The following is a 23,260-nucleotide window of genomic DNA, read 5'->3' as shown; positions in this document are numbered from 1 at the left end:
TCCTCAACTGTTTAGCAACTATTTATTATGAATAAGTTCTTCTAGACTTTCTGTAAACTCTGAATTCGAAATTCATGTTAAATATTACAATTATGTGAAGACAAAAAATTAAGTATCTAAAAATACTGTCCTAGTGGAATGAATATTAATTTTATTATATACACTTTTGTACAAAAGTATTTATATTAAATTATGATGTGGACTAATACTACATAAAAAAATTATTAAAATTGAATAAAAAGTTTAATAAACATCAGTTTACATAACCTGTTCCTGTTAATCTTTCAATAATATCTAAAATTTCCCATCTTTTTGCAATTACTGTTTCCGGTGTTAATTTGGGACAACCTGTTACCCTTCCATAATGAGAAGCATAACTTGCTAACTGTTCAGCATTGCAAAGCACATGAACACCACAATCATATCCATTTGTTTGTTGAAGACAAGGCATATTTTGTACTTTTCCTTGAACAGGAAATGAAAAATATTTTAAAATTTTTTCCCCAAGTTCCACAGCTTGGTCATCATTGCTTCCTTGTGATGAATCATAATGGTATACCATTTTTTCTGGTCTTGAAAACACTAAAAATGTCATTACGTAATTTTTATTTCTACTGACTTTATGCTACTTTTTGCAGTTATTCGGATAAATATTACCTAGAAGGCTCCAGTGAGAACCTCCAGACGAGTCAACTAACTGATTGTCATTTAGAGCAAAGAAAATAAATTCTCTCATTATGGAATTTACCAATGGCCCTAAGAAAATATTTAATTCATTTTGAGGAGATACTTTTATACATTGGGTCACTTCTGGAGTGACAAATAATAAATAATTCAGGCCTTTGAACAAGTCATTTTCTAGATATTCAAAATAAAAAGATATTACTGTGTCATTTAGCCAATTCGGACCTTTCAGCAATTCTATGTCAGATGTTCTTAATAAACTTTCATTATAGCTCAAGACAACTTTATTACTCATTTCACGGGATAACTAAATTTCATTGTTTAAAAAATTTTGGAAAATATAAATTTTTGGAATCAAAATCTTTTTCTTCGTTATCACTGAATGGCGACTTAATAGTAGGACATCAGCTAGGTTTGATAACAAAATAAATTAAAATTTTTTGAACAAATGAAAATTATTAAAACTGAAGAAGGAAAATAAATTTCTCAAAGGATTAACGGTTTCCAAGAAAGAGTTAATATAATTGCCAAAACTGAAGAGATTAAGATTTTCTATAGTGAAGTTAAAATTTGACAAAGTTTCCATCCGGTTTAATCATCTTCTTTTTTAAGCTTTATGTTTGACAAAAACAAATAGAATGTTTTTGAGAAAAGGTGGTTTCATAATGTAATTAATCGATTTTAATAATAATAATTTATATTTCTTCGGTCTAATAGCTCTTGTGATAGTAGCAGTTGAGTTTATTAAAATGGATATTTTTGCTACTGTCTTTCTGGCCTGTATTTCAGTATTATTCGGAATAATTTTAACTTTAGGTGTACAGTATTATATTTTGTATGTTTATTTAAAAAAGAGCCCAATAGCAAAGCCTTCAGTAACAAAAAATTCAGTTGACTACAACCTACCGCAGGTATTTATTGTAATTTCAACAAGATTAGTGCTTAATCTTGCATGACCTTAACTCTTAATTTTAATGTTTACTGTTTATTCCTAAAACATTGTTTTTGTTAACATAAATGAAGGTTCGTCGGTTTATGATTGTGTTTTATTTATTGTTTGTGTAGATTATTGATCAGTGTAGTGTTAAATTTAGACACTATAAATAGATTAGGCCAAATATTATAAATACTAAAATGTTCAGTTAATTGTGGGTTTAATCTAAAGTTTTTCCAAATGTACAGCTCTCCAAATTCTCTTATGTAAATGTAGAATGTTATGTTCAGTATTAATTATATTTGTTTCAATTTCTTGGAAAATTATCAGATATAGGTTGACAGTAGAGACCTAGTTACTAAATAACTAGACCCACACTATGCCCTACTAAACATAATAGTTATTTATGATGTGAGTGCTAAAAGTGATGTTTTATTTTGTGAGTTAAAAAGTTTGTGAAATGAGGGGAGCAAAGTGAACAATGTAATGAATAAAATAAAATCACTTTATCACAAATATCATACAACATTTTTTGAGTAACTACCTTATTTTGATAACAATATATGAGATTTTGGAATGACATTAAACCTCAAAATGCATTTTAATACTCAAATACAAAACCATCTCAAAAATATTTTCATCACACTTCATGTAAACAGTCACTTTTAATACTGTTGACAGTAATTAAAAGTGGCATTTTTAATGACTTGTACCAAAACATTTGTTATTTATTGAAGAACTTATGGAGTAATTATTCAAATATTTTATGAAGTGTTTTATTATTTGTTAATTCCAAACACTACTACATATTAGTTTATTTAAATTTTCAGGACATAAAAAAACAAATAGAATCTGAAGATGTGACAGACCGAAGAAAAGGAGCTAGTCTGCCTATTAGTTTAGTTTTACAGTTTTTATTCCACGAGTTGAGGCATTCAGAATATATTAAACGGTGGCTCTATAAGAAATTGAGCCTAGAATTTGATGAACTTTTAACAAAAACTACAATAGGAAAATTTTTTGATAGCATTACAGTAAGTGATTTGAAATGGAACATATTTGATTTCCAGATTATTTTTCTCTATTTCTCAATATATAATGTATTTTCTTAAAGTAGTAAAGTGAACATTTTGCTTTGGGGGGGGGGGGAGGTGGTAAAACTTTAGATTATGTACCATTGATTTATAGTGATTTTCTGACGGTAGAGGGAGGAGATACTGGGGGAGGACCTCATCAAGTTTGAGCTTATGTTGAGTGGAAATTGGGACTGACCAATATAAATCATAAACATAGTAACGAGTTCTTCACAACCCCAGAAGGTGTTGCAAGACCTTTTTCTGTTGAGGGAGTCTTTCTCCAAATAATTTAAAACTAAAGTTATATTGAGTGTATATTAGTACTGCCTACATAGTACTTATAGATTGTTATCTTTATAATTGGTTCAGGTTTTAAATGAAATATAAAATAATAACCTAACCTAACTTAATTCAACCTAACCTAACCCGACCCAACCCAACCTAACCAAACCTAACTTGCTCAACAGTAAGGCGAACAAAAGATGACTAAACATACCAGGAGTGTTACTAACTCTGTGTCAAAATTTCGAGCTAAACAGTGTTTTAAAAATTGTAAATGTAATAGTATTCTTGAGAAAATTTCATTAATCAAGACCTAATCTGACCCCTAAATGATTAATGGCAACATCGGATACGCCATGCATGACACAATACAAAATGCTCTTAAACAAGTTATGGTTGGCTTAACATAAAGCTAAAAAACATACATTTTCAAAAATTTATCAAAAGCTATTTATCTCGGCAATTTAAAATTTCGTATATAAACTTCTTACCTCATAGACTATTTGCTATAAAAATTTTAACAACCATTGTGCATAATCTAGAGTTTAGTGATAATAAACCCTCTAGTGCAGGGGGTGCCTGTCAGAAAATACAAAGTTTTTAGGCTCTTAGGAAATACTAGCATTTGACATTACAAAAAAATTCTACTTATATTTTGCAAGATATAAATTGTTTGATTTTTTTGTAGAACATTATATTTTTTCGCTCTTGGGGGTGCGGTCTCGCTCGTCCACCCCCCTTCCGGTGGACCCGCCAATGTCTTGAAAGTATGTTTAAAGAAGTAAACTTTTTTAGATTAGGGATATGCACCTAGGGACAGAATTTCCTGACATAAAAGAAATTACTATAGATACAGTCAAATTAGATAAGAGGGAAGGTTATATTGAAACTGTGAGTTTATGCCTTGATTTGGATTACACAGGAAATTTTTTATTAAGTGTTGATGCCAAAATGAAATTTGGAAAAACCGCTTATCTGTCTATAAAAGGTTAGATCATTAAATATAAAAGAAACTGCAACACTATTTATGAAAAACCTTCATTTTAGTGAAAAGAATAAGTGGACAAGCAAGACTTCAGTTTTCCAGACAACCCTACACTCATTGGTCATTTAGTTTTTTCTCTGAACCCCTTTTGAATTTGCAAGTAGAATCTCATTTTCAAGGAAGGCAACTACAATCTAATATAACAAATCTCATTGTGAATCAGATCAAAAAAGCAATTAAGAGAAAGCATACTTTGCCAAACTACAAATTAAGGTAATTAATTAATTAAGTAATTATGTACTCAATAATAATGGGTTATGAGAAAAATTTGTATAGAGTAAAATTTTCATTTTTGTAGATACAAACCATTTTTTGTCAAAACGGACCCATGTCAGTTGGATGCAGAAGACAACGAAATAGTTCCTCAAGGACAATTGGAAGTCACCTGTGTTGAAGTGTCAAGACTCTCCTTACCTCCCCTCATTCAAAATGTTTATTGCACAATGGCAGTGGGTGAGTATTTTCAATAAATAAAAACTATCTATTATTTATTATTATGGAGATTTTTCTAATAGTACAGATTTTTTAGCAATGTGAACTTTGGTCTTGTAAATTTATATCTACTTCTTGATTTATTTCTACTGGTTTTATTATCAGGTCCGTACTCAACTGCTCATTTCAACAAACAATTTTATTAGAGGGAGTGGAAATTGACTAGAGTTTTGAATCATACTGATCCACACTGGCGTAACAAGACTGTTCGAGGCCTGTGGCAAATTAATTGGCTGTGGCCTTTTCCCTCGCAATAAAAATAAGCTCAATCAACGATAAAGTTTTATTTTATTTCATAATAAATCAATACATAAAGGATGTATTTAAAACGACAAAAGTGACAAAGAATTGTCAATTCAGATAATGTTTACTAATTAATAATTGTGAGAAATAATTATTTTATCCATACTTTATACCAGCATCGGTTACTACTCCATAAATTTCAAATCTAAATATTCCGAAAACGGTAAATAGTATCGAGTTTTAACAAGAGTATCTTTTTGGTGTAAAATTGAGTGATGGTTAAGTTCACTTGAAATTTTATTTAAATAAATCAAAAAGTTATGTTCAATACTATCTACAGTACGAACTGTGAAACTAGCGTCCACTATGAGAGTCAGACATACTCGTAAAAACAGATTCATTGGATGTATCAACTTCCAAAACATATTTCTATAAAACTTCAATACAATGTTGCAAGTAGTTGCAGCAAAATCGTAAAAAAATACGTATTTTTTTTCTTCAACGCCCTTTATCTTGAATACGGATGGCGTTACGAACATTTTTTACCGAACAAACCCCAAACATTTTTCTGTTTTCTATCCATCCTATATACGGGATCACCCTTTTTTGAAACATCCTGTATATTCCGGTCGGCCGTTGCCTGCTATTAATTTTTTTCAACAAATTTTCATTAGACCATTCCTTCTAGTTCGGAATCCTCACCTAGATACAAATCATAGCAACTACTGTGTTTACGAGGATGTATTGATATCTACTTAGTTCCATGCATAAACAAAATATTGTGTTATCATACCAACGAACAATAACTTATTAGAAGTGTCAGTGTAAAGTTTGATATCAAAAAAGTAAATCAGAGTTACGCAATAAATTGACAGAAAAAATATGTCCACCGAAATTGGGAAAATCGAAAAATTGAGGTATCGAGCCACCATCAAGTACCTGTATTTAAAAGGGTTAAGAGGTAAGCAGATTTACGAAGGTATGCTTAATACCCTTGGTGATCAATGTCCTTCGTATGCGACCGTGAAACATTGAGCTGCAAGCTTCAAAAAACGTAAATTTTCCATTGAAGATGATGGATAAGACTTGGGTACATTTCTACGATCCAGAAACAAAGTAACAAATCGATGGAATGGCGACACTCTGGTTCTCCAAAAACCTAAGAAGTTTCTTGTCCAAAAATCTGCTGGAAAAGTTCTTGTTTCAGTTTTTTGGGATTACCAAGGAGTTAATCATGATTGATTTTTTGGATAAGGGTAGAACAATAACTGGAGATTACTATTCGACATTACTGACCACTTTACCGGTAACAATTAAACAGAAAAGGCGCGGAAAGCTATCCAAAGGTGTTTTGTTTTCGCAGGACGACGCCCCTGTACACAAATCTTATGTTGCCATGCAAAAAATTCGTGTTTTAGGGTTTGAATTACTAGAACACCTACCTTATTCACCAGATTTGACTCCGTCCGACTATCATCTCTTTTCTCAACTGAAAAAAAATTCATAAGGTCGTAAATTTTCTTCCAACGAGGAGGTAATAAAAGCTGTGAAGTTCTAGTTTGCAGAGCGAGAAGAAACACTTTTTTGAAAGGTCTAGTGACGCTGCAGTTTCACTGTAATAAATGTATCCATTTAAGAGGAGAATATGTTGAGTAATAAAATATTTTGACATTGAAATTTTGTTTGGTTCTATAGTAGGCTAAGAATTTTTCAATATATCATACTTAAAACATCTTTTATTGAGTTGTTATTTAAAATTGTACAGCTATATTCTTTCTAAAGATGATCTTGTTTTTCATTTTTTATCACCCAATGGTGTTTATTTTTAGATGTAATACCTTGGATCTCTATATATCATAAAGATGACAATGTATATATGACACTTGAAATAACCATGACGAAAGTTCGACAAGCTCAACTAGGTGTAATTTTTAAACATGAACAAGGATTGGTTTTAGTTGATAGCGTCACACCCCAAAGTACGGCTTACAAGTCGGGCCTAAGGCAAAATGATATAGTACTTGCCGTAGAAAACCGTACGGTTCAATCGGTACCTCAAGTTGCAAAGTTTATCAAATCCATATCAGCTGCTAATGTTACTTTGAAAGTGGAAAGGTTGGCTGAAAATTACAGTATCAAATCAAAGTATTCAGAGGAGACTGAAATCAAGGTAAATAATTAGTTTTACTAATCAGTGTTAAATAAACTATGTGCTAATAACTTGTTGAATTAGCTTTTCACAACTATGAGAATATTTTTCCAAAACTCAGGTTTGAAGAGCAAGAAAATTAAACGATGTAATTACTTCAAACATCTATTCAACAATGATTTTCACCTTCGGCGATGGCCTAGCGAAGTAACAAAGTGACTTTGCCATGTTGTTTACAAAACAAGAATATTTGTCACAAAAATAAAAGTAACATTCAGTGTTTGGTTATGGCAGAATTCTTTACAGTTCAGGTTTTAATTTTTTTAGTTTAGATGAGATTGATGTGATTAACTGGCACCTAGAACGTAACTAATCATTTTGTTCCTTTCAGTATATTATCTACATCATTATATTTATAATTTTCTTACTATTCAATAAAACTTTTTAAACTTTTTTATTCTATGTCATTTGAAACTTTTCGCAACTATAGATAATATAACTAGAATCTTAAAAAAGTATTGTTACCTAGATCATTGGATTTCCTACAGCAATTCCAAGCTTTGCATAAACATAGAAGTTAAATGCTATGTCGCAATCATGATGGTTTCTTTCCAGATTCAGGAATGTCGGCTTATTATTTTAAGGGTAGTGAACATTTGATTACCAACCTCAAATATACTATCCTTATCTTTCTTATTAATATTACGGTAAAAACCTCAATGATGATTATTTGCTTGATCATAACTCCACTAGTAACTTCCACTGAAGAGATGTACCACACTATCTCATTTCCTGTACCTTCTTCAGATATTCTGAGAATGATTTAATAGACTGATCTTTCTATCACCAGGTGAAGATATGTGGGTGTCTACCATGATCTCTTTGGTACGTCAGATTAGGCAAACATATAAAGTGAAGCTTCTTATATTTGTAGCTTGTAAGAAACAAGATAAAAGCATAGGTTAATATTTAATATCAGTGTGGAATGATTGAAGGGTTTATTCTTCCTACTAGCCTCTCAATCTCTACGGATTTAAAATGCTATTAGGGCCATTAGTGGATCCATAATTTTGTTTTATTTATTTCAGACAATACTAATTTTGTATAATACCTATTAGCTGTTTTTTTAGGTAATCACTTATTTCCAGATTTTTATTCCACTCTTTATTAGTAAATATTTCTGTTTTATAGTTGTTTTTTATTGTCTGACTCCAACATATATTTTTTCTGTTTATTATTTTGTACTTATTTAATCACCAGGGTTATGATTTCAAGATTGGTTTGATCCCAAAAAAAAAAATAAACTATACTGATAGCTATAATGATGACTCTTAGTTTATACTGTTGTAAAACTTATATATTGATAGGGCAGCATACAGAATCCTATATTTTTGTAACATTGCATTTTAGTCAATATCTCTCTTTAAAAAGTATTAATTTTTTTGTTTATGGTCCATAACATATACTTAGCTTTTGTATTTTGTTTGTAATTGTACCTGTGTACCAATTTGGTTGAGACTGTATCACAGCTATCATTATTTATAGAAATGAGGTTTCCGCAACCCTGTATCACTTTTTTGTAAAATTTTCAAAGCAACAAACAGAAATATTCCAACTATTTTTGTTCTTGAAATATAAGGCGAAAATCCTGTATAAGATAGAAAATCCACATTTATATTTATCTAATAGTAAGCTGTGAATTCTTTCACACGTGCATTTAATTATTGATTTCTTAAAACTCCATGTGAGTTAAACCTATTTATTTAATTATATTCTAAAAATAAACTCAAAATATCACTCTTTAACTGTAATTACAATAATCAAATGAAAAAATTTATTACAAAAACGAAGAAGAAACATATAAATTTAATAAAACTGTTTAAACTGTCGTCTATTTTGTCTTATACATAAACCACATAAAGTTTCTATTCGCCTTAAGGCAGTTAAAATCATAAAGGGTTGCCTCTGTGAGTTTCTGAATGTTTCTTCGGTTGAGGTTCCAAAGGTATGTCCTCCAGCAATTCTGGCATATTATTTTGTAATATATTTAGGTATCTTTAGGCAGTTGTATATACAATTCTAGTACTCAATACAAAACATGAAACAATAAAACCAAATCGGCCTTGTTGCGGTTGTTCAAAAGTAATATGCTGGTTTTCTTGAAATTAATATCTTGTATTTTGCATATTATATATGCCGATGTTGCTTATATGGGATTCGTCAGATCATATCACTTTTTTTTTCAAAATCTTCATTTATAGGAAATTTGGGGTCTTGCTTTCACACACGCTAAAACATTAATTTCGCCAGCTTCATTTCTTTCAACATGAGATTGCCAAGGTTTTTTAATTGCAGTCATAATTTAAAAGATTGGATTTTAACCGAGATACCGTAGCCCGAGATGACTGACGTCTTTCTGGAAACCTAATAAGATCTTTTCTATTTATTTTTTGATTTTGTAACAAAATAAAACAAGCCGATTCTTCACCTGTTTAAATATAATTGTAGCGCTGCTTCGACATTTTCGTTGAAAAAGGTTTAAACATTTTATAATATTCTACTTTTCAAAATTTTGAAATTCCCTGTTTTCACCTTCAGCCATAATTATTGATTTGTATTGACTCTGTGACTTAGTTTCCAGGTGTGCAATAAACAAAACATTTTTTTATGCATGTGTGAAAGAATCCATGGCCTACTATTAAGTAAACAAACATAAATATGGATTTTTCTGTTTTCTGATTAGGTTGTGAAAAAATAATGTATTCAGAAAATAATTTGTTTATGCCCAATCTTAAAAACATTACTTTTTTGTTGTTAATGCTTTAGTATTTATAATTTTTCAACCCCGCTCTATGTATTTCATCCCTTATAAAGCACCCCCGGTTAATATAAAATTTAAAAAAAAATTATTCAATTACCTTGTGGTAGCTTACCTATATTAAATTAACACTTATAATTCATCCCTTATTTCCAAAAAATTGAAAAAATCTATTTATAGACGTATGTATTCTTTTCGATGATTTATTTATTTTAAATGGACATCTTATCTGTTTTGACTTCAATATTTTGTATTTATAATTTTCAACCCCTGTATATTATCCCAAATTTCGGAAAAAATTGAAAAAAATTCACAGACGTACTTATACAATTTTTTGATCTATTTATATCGAATTGATATTTTTTATCTCTTTTAACTTGAATATTATATATAACATTTTTCAACCCCTATAAATCATCCCTTGTGTCAAAAAAATGAAAAAATTATTCACAAGATTTACACAATGTTGATACTTTCACTTAAGCTCCAAAATTTACCTGGACCAAATTTTTAAAAAGTGTATTTAGTTTTTAGGTCAGATCTCCGTTAATTTTCAAGAAATTTAGTAGCTTAAAACGTAAAATCATTGGGAATTATATAACCTATAAGATTATAAGCGTTTTAAATTTCTTTCGCCCTTTTTTTTTAAAAAAAAAGTGTCTTTATTTTCTTTTATGTTTCCCTAATTACAACACATCTAAAAGATAACAATACATGAGTTGGCGATCTCTAGATGTGTTGTGTACGTCTTAAGTACTGTTGTGGTTCCTTGCATCGGGGCATTATCCACAAGTTTGATGTAGCTACAATAACTCTGTCCCTGGTATATAGTTGTGTCTCCCAGTATCTTTCGGCTGAAATATCCCTGAAAAGCAGCTGAAAAACAGGGTTTCAAAAATCGATCGGGGCTCTAGTTTTCGAGAAAGCAACGTGGTTGATATTGAATAATTCGTATGAATATATTGAAGTTTTTATTTACTTTGATTTCGGTATATATAAATTTGGATTTCTCCAACTAAACTACGTTATAAGTGAACCATCCAGAAGCCTACAACCACTGTCGTGGATATCTCCTGCGCGATTTGCGGCTCTCGAGTTTTTCTCGAAGATCTTTTGGTAGACAAAAATTGTAAAAGTTTGTTGAAATTTTGGTGACAAAGTCTTTGACAGTGGGTATATCGGCTATGTCATGTAACCACGAGGTTCTAGGAAGTTTTGGGTAGCATGAATATTTAATAGCCATACGAAGGCATTTGTTTTGTACCACCTGAAGGGTGAGGAAATTTTGTTTGGTACCTGTGTAGTAGACTGGGGCTGCGTATGTTAAAATGGATCTAATGATTTGTTTGTATAATAAAAGTTTGTTTTGTGTGGTGAGTTTACTGTGTTTACAGATGAGAGGGTAAAGTCTGCCCATTGCAATCTTAGCTTTTTGTATTTGTTTGGCTATGTGGGCATTCGTGTTTCCTTGCACAATATACCCTAGATATTTTAGGGTACTGCTTGGCAGGATCGTTTGTCCGTTAATGTGAAGCTGCGATTGCAATGAGCTGCTTTTCCTGGCTATACGTCTGAGTAACAAGTACTCTGTTTTTGACGCATTTATAGATAGTTTATTGTTCTGAAAATATGGTAAAATTTTGTTGTTTAAATGTGTTTGGATGATGTTAAGTGCTTGATCGGGATGTTTTGCCGATGCTACAAAACAAGTGTCATCTGCATACATAGCTGTTAGGATTTCTTGGGAAGTGGGTATATCATGTGTAAAAAGGGAATATAACAAAGGTGATAGTACGGACCCTTGCGGAACTCCAGCCTTTATGGGATATGGACCCGCCTGGCTTTCGTTGTTTTTGACGTAAAATTCTCTATTCGTTAAATAGGAATGCAAAATTTTTATTAAATAGTTTGGAACTTCTAAATTGATCAATTTAAAAATTAAACCCTCGATCCATACGGAGTCAAATGCTTTTTGAATGTCGATAGCGACCATGATGGACTTATTTTTGTCCTGGAAGCTTTCTCTAATATAATTAAAAACTCGTATTATTTGGGCCGTCGTACTGTGTCCACTTCTGAATCCGTATTGCTCGGGTGGTATAATTTTTTGTTTTTCAATAAAGTTTTGTAATCTTTTGTGAATTACTTTATCTATCACCTTTACAATATTATTGAGCAAGTATGGTATAGTATGGTTGTTTATTAGCTTTGATAATGGGAACGATGTTGGCAATTTTGAGCTTATCGGGGTAATGTCCTGTTTTTAGAACAAAATTAACGATATGTGTAAGTTGCACTAAAGCTTTTTTGGGAAGATTTTTAATAAGTATATTGGCTATGCCATCTATACCCGGTGCAGTTTTATTTTTCAACTTGTAAATTATATTATAATTTTCAGTACAAGTTGTAAGATTCTTTGAATTTTGTATATTTAGTGCGTTTAGGTGATTTCGTGCAATATTTGATATATTGTCGTGATATTGTGTGTTGGGTATGTTGTTTATAAAGTTTTCTTGGAAGTACACTCCAAACTTCTCCGCAATTTCAGTCATATTCGTTATAGTGCGGTCGTTGTAAACAATTTTTGTTAGTTCGTTACGTTGGTTTTTGAAATGTCTGGCAATTTTCCATAAAGAGTTATTTTCGGGTTTCAGTTTGTTTAAAAATTTTGTCCAATTATTGTTTTTGTATTCTTTAATTAAATTATTTATTGTATATTGATATTGTTTTAATATGATTTTATCGTTTTCTAGCTTTGATGATTGCCATCTTTTGCGTGCTTTATTTTTGTCGTGTATTATGTCAGTGATGTAGTCCGGGAGGGTATCGTTTATTGGGGGTATACGCTTAAGGGTGGTGGATAGGTTTCTAGCGGTTAGGATTATATCTTGTAAATTTTCAATGACTCTATTTAGATGTTCTGTATTTTCTATTTTGTCTATGATTTCAATGTTTTCGTTAATGATTCTTCTGAATTTGACCCAGCTCGTGGTGCTGTAGTCATAGATATTTTTTATTATTGTGTTGCTTATATTATGTGAAAGTTTAAGTTGAATTAGGACGGGATCGTGATCGGAATTTAGGTCTGTCAATGTCTTCATTTTTGTTATGATATTTATGTTACGTCCTATTGCTATGTCTAACGTACTAGGGGTGTGGTTTGCGTAAGGAAAATGGGTAGGATCGTCAGTAAAAAATATGTTGCAATCCGAATTATCGCAGAAAGTTAAGAGAGTACTTCCATTTTTGTTAGGATAGTTTGCGTACCGTTCCCACTGTGGGTGTCGACAATTAAAATCACCCATCAACAATACTTTGTTGTGGGTTTTCATAATATTGAAAAAATCTGATTCGTTCAATTTAGTATTTGGAGGGTTGTATGCACCAACTATTTTAATTTTATTATCGAGAAGGATTCCGATATGCTCAATTACAGAATTATTTTGTTGTAAAAGTTGGAAATTTATGCCTTTTTTGATGAGTAATGCGATACCGCCACCGTTGGCATCATCGGGGCGGTCTTGTCTAAAAAGACAATATTCGGGGTTTCTGAAATTTACTGTTTTGTTTGGTTTGAGTAGAGTCTCTATTAGAAAAAATATATCGGGTTTATGGATGTAGAGAAAATGTCTTATAAGATGGAGTTTGTTAAAAACTCCGTTTATATTGCAAAAAATTATATTAAGATTAGATCGATTTTGAAATACTGCTTTACCACCTACCTGCCTAGATGTCATAGTTGTCTATACCAGCAACAAAGTTATTGTAGATTGTGAATTTTTCTAATTTGTTGGTCGCCTTCCTCATTTCTTGTAGCAGATCTGCGACGGCTCTGGTTAGTTCGTCCAAGTTTACCAATGAGTGTAGCTCTTTGAACATACTGTTTAATTCATTAAATTTGTCCACGTCAGTATCTGCTGTTTGACTTGTTATTTTGTTTTGGGAAGCGGGTTGAAGGGAAGTGGTTTGCGGAATCGGTTGGGAGTTTTGTTTTTTAGGTAAGCTGGGAAAATCTTGTTTATTTTGGGATACTCGTGTCCATGGATTGACAGCTGGAGTAGGGGCAGGAATGTATTTTTTTGGATCCGGTTTAGTGTATACATTTCTTTTTTCCTCAAGCCATTGCCTTCCTTTAATGAACTCCGGGCAAATTTCTGCGTTGGCAGGGTGGTCACCCCTGCAGTTTGCGCACCTCGCGGGTTTACTTCTCTCCTTAGGACATTCCGGTGTGAGATGTTGTCCAGCACATTTCAGATATCTCGGTGTTCTACCACAATTTGAAGTCGCGTGTATTATCGGTTTTGTCTGCCTACGATGTTCCCATTGAATTCTCGTGTGTCTCGTGGTCATTCTGAAAATATCTTTGGTGTGAATTTTGTATGTTTTCTTGAGTTCCTCTTTTATATCTATTATTTGAAGACCTTCGGCTAAGCCACGAAGAACGAATGCATGAGCTCTTTCCTCCCTTCTTGAGTAAGTATGGAATTGCACTTTTTCCACTCTTAAGGCCTTTTTCAAGTTTTCGAAGTCTTCAACGTCTTTAGTGAAAATGATTGATGAATTGTTTGTGTATTTGATTTCGAACGGTTTGCGAATATTTTCCTTCAACTTATTCACCATATCCCTATGTGCAGAAACGTTGCCATCAATGACGATTGGCGGGCAAGATGTGTTATTCTTTTTGATTGTAGTGTTCGTTTGTTTAGCTTTTTGCCTCTTGTTGGTTTGTTTATTCTGATTGTCTTCATCCGAACTTGACTCTGTGGCATTGTATTTCCTGAAAGTAGTTTTTTTCCTTTTCTTTTGGGTGTTTGATGTTTGTTGAGACTCTTCCTCGGACATTTCCGAAAGCGATTCATATGTGTTTTGCGTGATGGTCGGGTTTATGTTCTGAGTTATATTTTTATTAAAGGGAGTGTATCTTCTGGGTTTGGTGAAACTTGGTGGAGTAATTTCCTTAACCTCCATGGGTTCATTTTGTGGAATTGTGATAATTTCGTTCATATTAACTTTTTGTTTTGGTTTGCTTTTGTTCGAAAACTCATCGAGTTTTCTGGCTGTGATTTCTTTATTTTTAATCATTTTCTCGTATTGGGATGTGAAATTGTCCGAATTTTCCTTTGGTGTAGCCTTTTCTGCATCTTCTACTTCTTGTGCCCAAGAGTGATTCGCTGCTTTGTGAATTTGTGCTTTCACCACTGTTTGTTGATTTTTAATAATTGGACTTTGAGGGTTTTTATCTACTTCAACTACTATGTTTTCATTTGCACTTTGCCCGATAGTATTTTCTTCCATATTTATTGGTATACTGATGGACTGATGGTCTGACGTTAGTGTTGAATTTTTTCCACGACAAGCAGGAACAGAGAAATCCAGGCCTTCTGTTGTTATATCTAGACTTTTTGGGCTTACAGGACACTTATTTTCTTGTTCTGTAATATTATTGGGCAATTTATTTGTTATGTCTAGACATTTATATAATGTCTCTATGTCGACAGATTTGAGTTGACTTTCCGTTATTTTCAGGCTGTTTATTCCAGTATTTTTTAATGAATCTAGTTTTTCCTCGGAAGACGTGTTATCTTCGTTTATATATACTAGTTGGTGGTAGTTTTCGTTTTTTGTTTTCAATTTTTGAGTTTTCTCTCTAATTCTTTGTAGTTCTTTTGAATATATAGATGTGGGAGGTGAGTTGGGGCTATTAGAAGCGCATACGGATGTACATTCCTCGTTTGGGCTGCTTTCCAAATCACCTTTTTTGCAACTTTTTTGTGTGGAGGTGTTTTTTAGTGGGTGTTTCTTTCTGTTTCTTTTTATGATTTTGTGTTTGTACGTACCCTTGATAATTGATTTCCTAGGAGATGTTTTGACTGTTACTATAGGCTTGCCTGTTTTCCTCACACTAACATTTTTATCACTAATTAAGTTTTCGCTCTTAAATAACTCTGGTTTTATTTCGTTGAGTTTACTTATTTTCTCTCTAAGTCGTCGGGTGTATTCCGTTGGATATGGAGTACCCGTGGTAGGTGGTGATATGGGTGATATATAATCAATTTAATAAGCATTGAGTTTTCAACTATAATGTATGAAAGTCACACTAAGACTCACACCCTCTTTAAAGGGTAATGTTTAAATGGTTAGAAGATGGTATCAGTCAAACGTTTGGATACGATTTGTAAGGTTATATCTCAGTTATTTTAGAAGTTACAAAGATATTAAAAAACGCAAAATTGTTCAAAAATATTAAGTTTTTGTTCTGTATCAATTTTTATATAAATCTCAAAGTTTTTTAATAATTTTGAAAAAAAAGGGGAAATTTCGAAAATGATTTTTCGACTTTGAACATAATTTTTTTCGAAATTATGCATTCTAAATCGTTCAAACTTTCTGAAATCATTATTAATACGTAAATAAAGTAAATCATCACTGGATTATATTTTTATTGCAATATGGGTACTACTGCTAAGGGTGAAATTTAGTTTTTTCTATAAACAAATATAAATCGATCTTATTTCGGCCATAATTTCCTTTGTTTTTATACTAGAGAGTTCTACTAACTCTCATTTTAAAGCTTTTCAAAAGTTTATATGCAATTACCTCAAAAAGTCCGTTTTTCCGTTACTCGACGTTGAATTTAAAAAAATTTTGTTCGAGAAAAATAATCAACCTTCAATAAATCAAACTCCGTTTTTATTATGTCTGAAGGAAATTCAAAGAAACCAATCACTTTTTTTAAAAAAACTTGTTGGAATATTTCTGTTTTTGGCTTTAAAACTTTTACAAAAAAAGTGATACAATGTCGCGAAAACCGCATGTCAATATCTTTAATAATAGCTGAGATACAGTGCAGTCTCAACCAAAATGGGATACAGTGTACAACAGATGGTTCTATGTTTATAATACAGAATTTGCATGTTAATAAATTAGATATCAATGATATAATAATGATTTGTTTTTTCAAGGTAACTTGTCCTACACCGGAACTGCCGGAAGAGACTGAATTAACCCAAACTGAACAAGAAAATTTTATTATGATTGAGGCGCCTAAAGATACAAAAAAGAGAGTACCGAAAATCATACCAACAAATGAAAATATGACAAAATTAGCTCAAACTATTGGAAATTTTAGTTTGAGGAAACGGAAGACATCTCTTTCTGGTAATTAATATAAATCACTTTATACTAAACAGTAGCAGATCAGCATAATACAACATACATTTATAAATATCAATAATACACAATTACTAAAGGCCACTTTCATTTATTACTTGATATTTTTTGGTTTAAATTCGACATAATGAAACAGGTAATTTTCATATTATTTATCTACATTTATTTAGTTCAGTAGACACCAGTAATGATTTGAAAAAAATTCAATTCAACAAAAATATTTTGAATTTTAGCTTCGAGTTGCTACAAATTTTCATCTGATGAAAATGAATAATTATTGTGATTAAATTAACATTTCTTGTGCATTTGATAATCACTGGATATTTTATTTTAAGAAACTGGAAGCGCCAAAAACACGCCAACATCAAGTAATCCCAGTACACCACAACATTCCAATCTTAAACATCAAGCCAATCAAACCACATTTTTGATAAAGAAAACCTCAATGCCGGACTTACCAGAAATAACAAGAACGGATATAGAAAGTAATTGTGTAGACGTTCCGTTAAATACAGAAGTAAGTCGTTACACCAATGTTCCCAATTCTTGAAAATTTATTTTCTGAAAGGGCCAATCAAAAACCCCTAAAAAAATTTTGTTATTAAATTATTAAATACATTTAAAACATAAAAAATATCATTAAACAAATAAGAAATTTCAAACAATCACTAAATAATTTCATTCAGCTACATTATCTTTTCAAATTTTTTCTGCATAAATTATAGGAAACTTCGAATAACAAATAATTTTCTTCAGATTCTGATTTTTAAAATCATTCATATTGACATTGAATAATTTCCCAGTGCCTATACTATTACACCTGTACTCTACTTAATTTAAAATTTAAAAAAATTGATATTCACTGACTTCTTGGTTATGAATTACTCCCAGTTTTTTCTCTTATTATCCTGGCCAAAACTTTGTAGGGCACATCCAGTAGTGCTATGTCCCTGTAGTTCTCGCAGCAGGTCCTGTCACCTTACTAATAGATAGGGCATCATACAGCGTTGTTCCAATCGTTTGGTAACCATTCTTCCCAATATTTTTTTATCACCCACCTATTTTTAAAATCTCCACTGTGATACTATTTTCTCCTTTTCTTCTATTGCTTCCAGTTTCTCCTTTTCTTCTTGGGTATTCTGCTTTTGTTTGTTTTCTTGCTTCATCATATCTTCTTTTATTGCTATATTTGCTTTGATTTATTAATCTTGACTGGTTTCTCTTTCCTTACATCAATCTACATTGCTCGTCAAACCAATCCTTTTCTGTGCTTTTCGCCTGCCCTAGACATTCTTACATGGTGTCTATCAGTGATGATTCTATTTCTCATCAACATCCCACTTTCAATTATTATTTCGATTATTTATGTAAATTACACTAACACACTTTTTATCCAGTTCGAGTGGTAGTTTGTTCCTAAAATGATTTTCTTTTCAAAGAACTAATTGAGTTGCTTTATTTCATACCCTTTATTAATGAAATATATTTTAAACAAATATGATACAAATGGGGCGTGACACTTGCTTCTTCACTTGCTGCTTTCATCTATATCCGATAAGACTAAACTCACTCTTGCATATAAATTCATAACAGTGCCAATATACAATGAGTCGCTAACAAAGAGGGCTGCTATTTAAATTTTGAGATATGGCAACATTGATGTGATTCTATAAAATATGACATTGACATTTTTAATGGTGAACTTACTCAGATCGTGTTGTCATACGAGTGCTGTTTGAGTTGTTTACAGATACTTGAAACATTCAGCTTGGTCAAAAAATGGAATTGAATTACGAACATTTTCGTGGAATGAGTTTCTATAACTTTTGAGGTGGATTAAACCAACACTTTTGGCGATGAAGCACCATCTAGAGTCACCTTGCTTCGCCGATTTTCCGAATTCAATCGTGGTTGTAGAAAATTGGCTGTTGTGTCAGAAAAACATCGATGCTGTGAGTAAGCTGATATTGAAAGATCGTATTGTGACATACATTGAGATCTAGGCATATTTGGGCATTAGTTCCACTTGGATATATTCAATGCTGCATGAACATTTGGCTGTAAAAAAGATTTGTTGTGTTGGAAGCATATAATTTGTCAATCTATCAAAAAAAAGGTCGTTGATTAGTGCACAGAAATGCTGAAAAAATTCAATCGCGGTGATTCAAAAGACGTCTATAAGATTCTGACAGGCCACGAATCATGGATTCAAGTATATGAACCTGAAACTAAACAAAAATCGACCGTGGACAAGATGCGTCAAATCCAACAAAAGTTGTTCGCATCTAAAGCACTTTGAAGCAAATGGTCGCCTGTTTTTTCGGAATAACTTGTACACTAGCATTCCAAATCAATCACAGAAAACGAATCATTCTCCATCAAGGCAATGCGAGCCTCATACATCAGTTCAAACAAAAACGTTTTTGATCAGTCGTAAAATCGAATCGATTGGTCATCCGACGTACATTCCTTGTAGGGAACTCGATTATTTCTTATTATTTCCGCAGAGCAACAATAAATTGCGAGGTCAACGTTTTTCTACACCTACAGAAGCGGTTGATGTGTTGAAATAACATATTTTGGAGGTACCTCAATCGGAATGAAAAAATGCTTCGACAATTGATCCAAACGCAGCAAAATTACATTGATCTTAATGGAGAATATTTTAGAAAACAATAAAGCCATAACCAATTATAAATATATAATAAACTTTTAAGTTTTCCATTTTTTATTTTTAAACTTTGTAGTCCCCATTTTTTACCCAACATCTTTTTACAGGTATAGGAAGCGTTTATTCTTTTTTCTATTCATTCCTCCACATTCCTTTTTCATGCAAATTTGAAATCAAGGAAAAAGTAAACCAGCATTGCTTTTTTCTTGCATATTCTGTAGTTTGAAATAGGGTACTTGCATTTTTTAAAAAGTATTTATTTTTTTGTTTATTTTATAAGTTCTTGATATGAAATAATGTCAGATAGTAAAATATTTAATTGAAAGTGAAGAAATGATATCTAAATATTCAATTGAAAATCGCAAAATTTTCAAATTTTTAACTACATAAGAAAACGATTCATATTGGTTTTCAGTTGTGACGTCATTGGTTTAACAAAAACAACGAGCAGTTGTCTGCTTAATGATCACGAGGTTGTCGTTGCCGGCAACGTAGTGTGTACTGTTATAATATAGTTTTTATTTATTAGTTACGTATAAATGAAACATTTTTCTATATATAAGAATAAAATGAATAAAACTTTTACAGGTTAATTATAAATTATTACATAATCACGTTAAAAATTAAAAGCATCTTAAACTTAATTACTGTAAAATATTAAAATAAGTTAAATTTGAATGTTACTCACATTAAAATGATCCGAGCAACAAAAATAAATACATCTCGCAGGATCGTCAAAACGTCCAACACTTTCAAACCATTTTTTTGTAGTATATTCGAATTTCTTGGCATCATAAAAAACTTTATCAGGTGTTTTAGTTACTCAAAGTTTAAAAAAAAACTAGAGCATAGCTATCGTAACTATTTTGTATCATATGTTGAGTATATATTTTATACCTATGACATCACGCGATAAGGCGGCCTCACTGAAATGTTTAAACTACCTACGAAATTTTTGAATTTGCAATATATTTTTTCTCTATAAATATTGATCAAAGAAGTAAAAAAGTTATAATAAAAGTTGTGTATAAACCATCCAAAACTATTTTTTTCTCAAACCATGCAAATACCATATTTTATCAATTAATAACACATATAAAGTGATTTTGATAATTATTAAATAGTATAAATTTTTATAACGATATTAGAAAATAATTACTTTCTTGTGGTTTTTATAGGTATACAGGTAGTATATATTCTATAGAGAATGAAAAATGTTTATAAATAAGTTGTCGACATAGTTGTTATACAAACGTATCTAAGAATAGATTTGAAACTAACAGAATTCGTTAATTGCCATATTTATGCATAATCCAAAAATTATTTTTTTCACAAATAAGTGGAATTGTATTAATATACAATTTTGCAGGTCCATAGAAGCAAAGAACTACAGGTTGGGACAGTACTTCAGTTCAACGAAGATTTTCAGTTTGCTCTGAAAGATTCTTTAAAATATCTCAATATAAACGTATGGGGAACGATTACTGATGAAAAAGATGTTTTACTAGGTTACACCAACATACCACTTAGCCACGTTCTAGGAGAATGTTGTAATAGGTAAATTAAATGATTTTTATTATAATTTTTTCATCATAAATCTATAATTCTTTTGTTGCAGCTTCTTAGGTAATTATATGCGATGCTATTCATTTCTGCCGCCGAACAACATAGTCCCAAACAATCAGACTCATCCTCTTCTGTTGCATTCGGGCTTCGAACATGTTTTTTGTTATGGTGATATTCTACTGACATTTGTATGGACACATGATGAGGATATCGAACTAAAACAGAAGATATCAGAAAATCACTTTACCGAGGATGTTAAACCTGATGAATCTCCCAGTGGAATGCAACACGATTTTGTTAGGACACAATTCCATAGAACGACTCATTGTGATTTTTGTTCAAAAAAGGTAAACAATATTTAATATTTGCATAATAAAAGTTGTTATTTTAAGTTATTTTTCAATATGTGCGCCTTTTTTAGATATGGTTGAAGGATGCTGTACAGTGCAAGCAATGTGGTTTGTGTTGTCATAAAAAATGCATAGTAAAATGTCAGATGAGTAATGGCTGCAATCCAAACTCAAAAACTGAACATTCCTGTTCTGAAGGACCCGAAATTGCTATGACTGATATCGGTGAAGAGATAACTGAGTCAAAACCACTTGGAAATGGCATCAAAAGAGTTAATAGTGTTAATAATTTAGCCATCCCAGGTAATTTGTTCACTATCAAATCAACACCTGCACTTTTTCAACACTTGCAATTTATAATTAGCACCTCTATTACTTTAGCGTAGTTATTTGATCTTATTTTGAACTTCCAAAACTTCAAAATTGATGAAGCGACCAAATAATAAAAAAGAAAGCTTTACTCACTTTATTCCATGTTTGCTACCTTGAAAGTAGGGGTTGGCATAGAGCTCTGCATTTGTTTTTCAGCAACGCTAATCCAGGCTATTCGCCAGAATATTACTTTTTCACTCATTCCATTGCCTCCATGATGTGTTATTTCTATCAGATCTGAATAGATGGCCTTCGATGGCCACGTCATTTTACCCTGCCCCCTATACGGGGGTTGGTAGAGAGCTCACGGCTTGTTTCAATCAGCAACACAGGAACTAGACTTCTCTAGAAGATTTTTCTCTCAATTATGTTGTCCTTATATATTTCTCCCATCAGAACTGGTTTAGTAAACAAGTTGTCATACTTTTACATCATGCTGCTCATTCTGTCATGGAGATAAGAGTTGGCAGAGAGCTCGTCACTTATTTCAATTAACAACACTAATCCAAGGCCACTCTCTGGTAACACCTCTCTTGCTCATTGCCTCTATGATGTTGTCTTCCCATGTGTTTTTGGGATTTTCTACTATTATATGCGATATAGAGGAGTTTTTGATCAGTCATTCTCATCATGTGCCTGAACTATTGTAGTTCAGTAGTAAGATTTTTGAAAGGTAGACCGGAGCTTTTAAAATTTCATGTAATCTCAAATTTAGCATGACTTGAGCTTCTCTATTTCTTTCAAGACTATAAGCTATTGTCTTTTTCTCTCTCTTTCTTCTTAGGTCTAATATTTTTATTTTTTTTTGTGTGATGTGGATCTAATTGAGTTTGAATACAACCAACAAACAACGTTTATCATGTAATGACATAGTTGATATTTGTTCTTTCTTGATCTAGCGCTTTTTGAAAAATCCATTACCAACATACATACACTACAAAATAACACACATTTTTTAGGATCTCCATTCATAGGTTGTACTTCAAGAAGTTTGCCACCGTCTCCCCAACGAACTCCAAGTAGAAAACAATCTTTGGTAATCGTAAATCCGTTTTTAATGTGTCCTGAAGTTCTTGAAGAAGTTCAGAAGAACCCGGCAGAAGCTTCAGATTGCATTAATAAATTATTGGATCAGATTATGTCGTGTCCTAATGATGAGACATTAATGGATGCTGCCAAAGAGACTGGAAGACAAATGTATCTACACATGTCGCACGAAGAAAAAGTTGAAAAAATTAATCTAATTGTAAGTTAACTAATTACTGTCTTTTATTTCTTAGACCCTTTTATATGTTTTTGATACTAAATCGTCTTGATTTTAGGTCTCTTCTGATTAAAAGTTAGTTTTTAAAAAAGGTAAAAAATTGACATTTCGCCCTAGTTTGGCCTTTATCAAAATATGTTTTGC

At 31.7% G+C, this 23,260-nt stretch overlaps 2 protein-coding genes across 5 annotated transcripts in view; one reads left to right on the top strand and one right to left on the bottom strand.

The window, feature by feature from the left end:
- Positions 1-221: 221 nt before the first annotated feature.
- Positions 222-1,068, bottom strand: LOC130901116 (sentrin-specific protease 8-like). 2 transcript variants are annotated; one of them, XM_057812220.1, is made up of 3 exons: positions 910-1,018; positions 658-756; positions 222-582 (listed from the first exon to the last, which is right to left on the bottom strand). In XM_057812220.1, the coding sequence occupies exons 1-3, from the start codon at positions 977-979 to the stop codon at positions 254-256; spliced, it is 498 nt and encodes a 165-aa protein (XP_057668203.1). In that variant the 5' UTR covers positions 980-1,018; the 3' UTR covers positions 222-253. The 2 variants fall into 2 exon arrangements, with proteins under 2 accessions (XP_057668203.1, XP_057668202.1); XM_057812219.1 differs by having other exon boundaries at positions 658-1,068.
- A 97-nt stretch (positions 1,069-1,165) lies between these two features.
- Positions 1,166-23,260, top strand: part of LOC130901115 (PDZ domain-containing protein 8) — a 40,529-nt gene continuing 18,434 nt past the window's right edge. The window contains exons 1-12 of one of the 3 annotated variants that reach the window (XM_057812216.1): positions 1,166-1,595; positions 2,449-2,652; positions 3,772-3,964; positions 4,024-4,234; positions 4,320-4,474; positions 6,586-6,926; positions 16,686-16,881; positions 17,229-17,410; positions 20,934-21,121; positions 21,183-21,477; positions 21,552-21,783; positions 22,812-23,098. In XM_057812216.1, the coding sequence (XP_057668199.1) occupies positions 1,434-1,595; positions 2,449-2,652; positions 3,772-3,964; positions 4,024-4,234; positions 4,320-4,474; positions 6,586-6,926; positions 16,686-16,881; positions 17,229-17,410; positions 20,934-21,121; positions 21,183-21,477; positions 21,552-21,783; positions 22,812-23,098 (2,646 nt within the window). In that variant the 5' untranslated portion in view covers positions 1,166-1,433. Of the gene's footprint in view, positions 1,708-2,448; positions 2,653-3,771; positions 3,965-4,023; positions 4,235-4,319; positions 4,475-6,585; positions 6,927-16,685; positions 16,882-17,228; positions 17,411-20,933; positions 21,122-21,182; positions 21,478-21,551; positions 21,784-22,811; positions 23,099-23,260 lie in introns of all 3 variants that reach the window. The other 2 variants (XM_057812217.1, XM_057812218.1) reach the window with 2 other exon arrangements.

Source organism: Diorhabda carinulata, chromosome X (assembly GCF_026250575.1).
Source record: "Diorhabda carinulata isolate Delta chromosome X, icDioCari1.1, whole genome shotgun sequence".
NCBI classification, from domain to species: Eukaryota; Metazoa; Arthropoda; class Insecta; order Coleoptera; family Chrysomelidae; genus Diorhabda; species Diorhabda carinulata.
The sequence above is the reverse complement of the archived record's forward strand: the minus strand, read 5'-3'. Positions and strand labels throughout refer to the sequence as shown.

Coding starts and splice junctions, on each gene's coding strand:
- LOC130901116 (XM_057812219.1), bottom strand. CDS start 979: ATGAGTAATAAAGTTGTCTTGAGCTATAATGAAAGTTTATTAAGAACA. Junction 583..657: donor TTCTCACTGGAGCCTTCTAG/GTAATATTTATC, acceptor TGACATTTTTAG/TGTTTTCAAGACCAGAAAAA.